This window comes from Nicotiana sylvestris, chromosome 3, assembly GCF_000393655.2.
Source record: "Nicotiana sylvestris chromosome 3, ASM39365v2, whole genome shotgun sequence".
Classification (NCBI taxonomy): domain Eukaryota; kingdom Viridiplantae; phylum Streptophyta; class Magnoliopsida; order Solanales; family Solanaceae; genus Nicotiana; species Nicotiana sylvestris.
In genome coordinates, this window is record NC_091059.1 from 156,469,634 (window position 1) to 156,475,911 (window position 6,278).

General features: G+C 39.0%; 1 protein-coding gene across 1 annotated transcript; it reads left to right on the plus strand.

Annotated features, from left to right (window-relative positions):
• Positions 1–5,225: 5,225 nt before the first annotated feature.
• Positions 5,226–5,840, plus strand: LOC138888224 (uncharacterized). Its single transcript, XM_070170046.1, has one exon. The coding sequence runs from the start codon at positions 5,226–5,228 to the stop codon at positions 5,838–5,840; it is 615 nt and encodes a 204-aa protein (XP_070026147.1).
• Positions 5,841–6,278: the final 438 nt, after the last annotated feature.

Below are 6,278 nucleotides of genomic sequence, written 5' to 3' on the forward strand. Positions count from 1 at the left end.
GTTCAACCAAAAAATAACAAAGGATCAACAAAGGCTATCGTTGCTGCCTTGGGAGAAACATCAGATGAGGACTCAGAAGATGAAGCTGGAGATGAACAAGCACTTATGGCCATCGGAGAATCAGATGATGAACAAGAGGTAAGTATTCTTCATCTCAAAGACAAGATTAAATTCCTGTCTAAAGAAAGGTTGTCTGAGCTACTGCTAGACTTCATTGATGAGTTTAAGATAATTAACAATGAGAAGGAAGAGCTGTCTAGGGAATGTATGATCCTAAAAGCCAAGTGCAAAAATCTAGAGTCTAGGGCTAATGAGAGTGAAAGTGAAAATACTGAGTTGAAGAACCAGGTTATTGAACTTGACACTAGTGTCCTAGAACTTAGGTCTGAGAACTTAAAATTGAAACTTGGAATAGGAAAGAAGAAATCTGATCACATACATCTCACCCTAGAAGAAAACTTAGGAAAAATGAAGGATGAGTTGTACAGGAAAAATGAGTAGATAAGAGTATTAAAAGAAGATCTAGGGAAGGTAAAACATAAACTAGACAGAACTTGCAAATGGAACGAGGCTTCTTATGCACTCTCCTAGCTACAAGAACATCACAGTAGAAACAAAAGAGGACTTGGTTATGAGACTCAAGCACCAAAGTGGGATCCTAAAAGCAAGTACCTCACTCTTCCTGAGAACAAAATTTGCACACTGTGGCAAGACTGGCCATTACAAAAATGAATGTAATGCAAAAGAAAAGGCCAATCAAAAGAACAAAACTTTTGTTCAAGAAAAAAATAGGCTGACTGGGTGGGCTAGAAGGAATATGATTTATCCCTTTGCCCATAGAAATGGACCCAAACTAGTTTGGGTTCCTAAGACTAACCCCTAATTTCTTTTTGCAGGTTCAAGTGAAGGGAAGCAGTCAAATATGGTACATGGATAGTGGCTGCTCAAAACATATGGCTGGAAACAAGAACCAGTTCCTTTCACTTGAGGACTTAAGGGGAGGCAATGTCTCCTTTGAAAATGGGAAGAAAGGTAAGATCATTGGGGTTGGAAAGGTAGGTAAGATAGACTCTCACTCCATTGAGAATGTCTACTTGATAGATGACTTGAAATATAGCCTGATCAGTGTGTCACAACTATGTGACAGAGGTAACCTTGTAGCATTCACTTCTACTAAATGCTTTGTAATTAATCTTACCACTGACAAGATTGTTTTTTAGGGAAAAAGAGTTAACAATATTTACATTGTAGATTTGTCTACTCTCTCAGAAAATGAACTAACCTGCCTAAGTGTGCTGGATAATGACCCCCTCATGTGGCACAAAAAACTTGGTCATGCTAGTCTGAATCAGCTAAACAAATTGGTTTCTAAGGACTTGGTGATAGGGTTACCTAATATCAAGTTCAAAGAAGACAAAGTTTGTGAGGCTTGTGCAAGGGGGAAGTAGGTAAGATCATCTTTCAAAAGCAAGAAAATGGTAAGCACAACTAAGTTGTTGGAAATGGTCCATATGGATCTCTGTGGTCTAATGAGAACCATGAGCAGAGGAGGAAAGCAATACGTAATGGTACTTGTTAATGATTATTATAGATTTACCTAGGTACTATTTCTAACATCTAAAGATGAAACATTTGACATGTTCACTGCTTTTGTTAGAAAAACTCAGAAACAATTAGGAAATCAACTTGCATCAATTAGGTCTAATCATGGAATTGAATTTGAAAATGCTAAGTTTGCTGAATTTTGTGATGAAAATGGTAAAGTTCATAACTTCTCTTCCCCTAGGACCCCTCAAAAAAATGGAGTAATTGAAAGAAAGAATAGCTCTCTTGAAGACATGGCTAGGACTATGCTTCTTTCTAGTAAACTGCCACATAGCTTCTGGGCAGAGGCTATAAACACTCCATGTTACATTATTAATAGATGCATGTCTAGACATCTTGTAGAGAAGACTCCCTATGAGTTACTTAAAGGGAGAAAACCAAATATATCCCATCTAAGGCATTTGGATGCAAGTGCTTTGTGCACAATAATGGAAAAGACTCCCTAGGTAAGTTTGCTCCCAGAAGTGATGAGGGAGTATTCTTGGGATATTCTTCACATAGAAAAGCATATAAAGTGTTCAATAAAAGAACTTTGTGTGTATAAAAAAGTGTACATGTAGTATTTGATGAAACTAACATTCTTTCTGAGAGACAAGAAATGAAGATGAAGCCATTGGATTGGTAAAGGATTTGACTGAAGTCTCAGCACAAGTCAAAGTGGCACCAAAAGAAGGAACATGTGATGGAACAAGTTCTTCCATCCAGGGCAACCTGATAGGGGGAACTAATCAAAGAGGAAGTGAAATAAATCCCCTAAAAGAACCTGTTCATGACCCTGTTCCTCAGCAACAGAACATGGGAGAAATATCTAGCAGAAACCAGTTGGTTGTAAAACCTCACAAGTATCAAAGTTCTCATCCTATTGAGAACATTATCACTGATCAAACATCTGGAGTCAAAACTAGATCACAATTAAAGAATCTGTGTGCTTTTGATGTCTTTTTATCTCTTATTGAACCTAAAAAAATGTTGTTGAGGCTTTGCAGGATGCAGATTGGGTGAATGCAATGCAAGATGAACTCAATCAGTTTGAGAGAAGTCAAGTTTGGCATCTAGTTCCAAGACCCAAGGACATATCAGTTATTGGTACAAAATGGGTCTTCAGAAACAAACTTGATGAAGATGGAACAGTTACAAGAAACAAAGCAAGACTGGTGGTCCAAGGTTACAGTCAAGAGGAAGACATAGATTATGTTGAGACTTTTGCTCCAGTTGCAAGACTTGAGGCAATCAGACTCCTCATAGCCTTTGCAACACACATGGAATTCACTCTTCATCAGATGGATGTCAAAAGTGCCTTCCTGAATGGCTACCTAAAAGAAGAAGTGTTTGTAAAACAACCTCCAGGGTTTGAGAGCAAAGAATGTCCTGAGCATGTGTACAAGTTAGACAAGGCTCTCTATGGACTCAAGCAGGCCCCAAGAGCATGGTATGAACGACTGTCCAAATTCCTACTGGAGCATGGTTACAAAAGAGGTAAAATTGACAGTACCTTATTCTTAAGGGAAATAGGTAAGGATCTCCTTGTGGTACAAATATATGTTGATGACATAATCTTTGGGGCCACCACTGATAAGCTAAGGACTTTGCAAAATTAATGGGGAGTGAGTTTGAAATGAGTATGATGGGTGAGCTTAACTTCTTCTTAGGCTTGCAGATCAAACAAAGTCCTAATGGAACTATGATCCATCAGCAGAAGTATGCAAAAGAGCTTATCAAAGAGTTTAAAATGGAAGAATCAAAAGAAATAGTCACACCCATTGCAACTGCCACTAAATTAGACATTGATGAACCTGGTTCATCAGTTGATCAAAAGTTGTATAGGGGTATGCTTGGTTCACTCTTGTATCTTACTGCCAGTAGACCTGGCATTATTTTCAGTGTAGGGCTTTGTGCCCTTTTTTAGGCAAATCCAGAAAAGTCTCACTTGACTGCTGTCAAGAGGATACTAAGATATCTGAAAGGCACCACTGATCTGTGTCTTTGGTACCCCAAAGGTAGTAATTTTAATCTAGTAGGATATGTTGATGCTAATTATGCAGGTTTCCTAGTGGATAGGAAGAGCACATCAGGTATAACACACTTCCTTGGTTCATGTCTAGTGTCATGGGCTACTAAAAAGCAAAATTCAGTGGCCTTATCTACTACTAAAGCTGAGTATGTTGTTGCTGCCTCTTGTTGTGCTCAATTTTGCTATAGATTAAACAGCAGCTAGTAGACTTTGGCATTGAAGTTGGTTGCATTCCTATATTCTGTGATAACAATAGTGTTATAAGTACGACAAAGAAGCCTGCTCATCATAAGAGGACTAAGCACATAGATGTTAGACACCATTTCTTAAGAGACAACTATGAGAAAGGTTTGATCTCCATAGAATTCTGTGCTACTGATAAGCAAATTACTGACATCTTCACTAAAGCACTGAGTAGAGAAAACTTTGAGAGGAATAGGTTGGAATTAGGGATGATTAAGATCACCTAATAGATCCATCTCAGAATGCAAAAAAAAATTAATTTTTTTGGCTAGGAATTCTAACCTTGTGTAAAATATCTAGATTAATTCGTACTCAGTTTCATACTTTAATTAGTATACTCCTATGACATGTGTATATATGACTCACTGATCCCTTACAATATTTTCTCTATTATGGCATTTGAAGCATGTTCAAGAGAGTTCTATATGAAGAACCTGGTTCATAAGTATGAGTTCATATGAAAGCTCAAGTATGTTTTCTATACTTTGCACAATTAGAAAGATTAATAATTCAATCATGAGCAGAAGTCCTATGCTTGTCAAATTCCTAAAAAATTCTATCCGTTGAGCATTGAACTAGTTCCGTCCATCTAGAACTCTAAACCGTGATTTTTGCCTAATATCTAGGGAAGCCAAATCTATTATTAAAATTCTTGAATTTCAGTTTGATTAGACTTCTATTTGACCCCTGAAAAAGCTGCCGTTACTTATTTAATGTCTAATTCTCTTTAAATACACACCACATCTCCCGTCTTTTTCATAATTCTAAAATCGTCAAAAATTCCTCTTCAATTGTAATTGCCCTCTTCTCCAAAATTCCCAAATTCTCTCAAGAAACGAAGAATCATGTCTAACCCACAAGATCATCCTGGCACTCCTCCAACACCATCTCCCTCAAATTCATCCTCATCTACTCCACCCAGTGTATCTCCAAAACCTAGGTTTCAAAGGAAGAAAATGCTTGCTCGAAAAACTGTAGCATCTGGGGATTTGAGGAAGGTTTTAAATGAAAGGTTGAAAGCTAGCCAAGTGAAAGAAATCCCAGCTCCAAAGTCCGATTCTAGCTCTAAGTCTGAATCATTTCAATCCGTGACTGAGGGAGATGGACATGTGTTTTCTAACTCTGAAAAGACTCAAGAATCTCCTTCTGAGGTAAGTTCTTCTGTGGTTAAAAACTTAGAAACTAGGTTTGTTCTGGTTGAACCCATTAGGGATGTTGAGTTGCCTGAGATGAGTAGGAGTGGAGGTAAAAAGAAGTCTGAAAAAGAAAAAGAGAGAGAGGGTGCATGTGGTGAAGAGAGGGAAAAAGGGAAGGGAGCAGTTCTTGCTATATGGGGGTTGCACAAGATAGGTTAGATGAGAGTGGCATGAAGTCAGGGGGAAGTGGTTCTGGGAAAGCAGCTGAGGGGTTGGTTCATCTAAGCAAACAAAGAGATGAACCTGTTTCATCTACTGAAGAAACCATGGCTGACCTACTGAAAAATGTTGGGGCAAGTTATGACCCAAAGAAATGCAAAGCTACTACACCAAAAGCCCCAAATGTTCCCAAGCCATCCAAGAAAAGAAAAGCCTCATCCCCAACACCTACTGCCTCTTCAGTGCCTAGGGCTAGAGCCACAAGAAGTAGGGTAAAACAGAGTGAATCTGATCTACAAAAGGCTTTAGAAGAAAGCAAGAAAAGGAAAAAGGATAAGGGAAAGGGAAAGGTTGCAGAATCCTTAGAGGCTGTTGAGGAAGAAGAGATGGAACTGGTCCATCAAGAGAGGGGTACAACAGTGGAGGTTCCTACACCCGAGCCTAAGAAACCCAAGACTTCCTCCAAGAAGTCCTCCTCTGTGCCTATAGTTTATGAACCCACACTAGCTAAGAGGACAAGATCTGCAGTGAAAGCTAAACAAACCAAAGTTTCTGATGATGATGATAGGAGTGGAGAAGAAGATGAATCTGAGAAGGAACAAGATAAGCTTGCCATTTATGGCTGAAGAAAAATCTTAAAAGGTAGATTGTTGAAGGACCAGGTGGAACCAGGGATGATGAGATTGGTAGACTCTTTGGCTGCTCAGGGATGGAAGGACATGGTCCTTCAGATGGAAGGTAGGCTATCTAGAAATGAGTTGATTGAATTTATGGAAAATGCTGCTGTTAAGGATGGAGTTGTCAATAGCCAGGTGAAGGGAGTTCAAGTGCAGTTTGATGCTATGAAACTGGGAGAGATTCTGGACATACCCTCTGAAGGGTTTGATGACTATACTAGGCAAAGGTGGCCATGCCTGGACTCCCTCCCCATTGCCCTTGAAATCACCAAAAGGTTCTGTGATTTAGAGAATATGAATGAAGCCATAGTTGTGCAGAAAAGTGAGATGAGGTCTCAACACAAGGTGGTGTTTGAGTTTGTCAACAAGTGCTTATTGCCAAGACAG

Bases quoted from the DNA above. Each gene is read 5' to 3' on its own strand.
- LOC138888224 (XM_070170046.1), top strand. From the start codon at position 5,226: ATGAAGTCAGGGGGAAGTGGTTCTGGGAAAGCAGCTGAGGGGTTGGTT.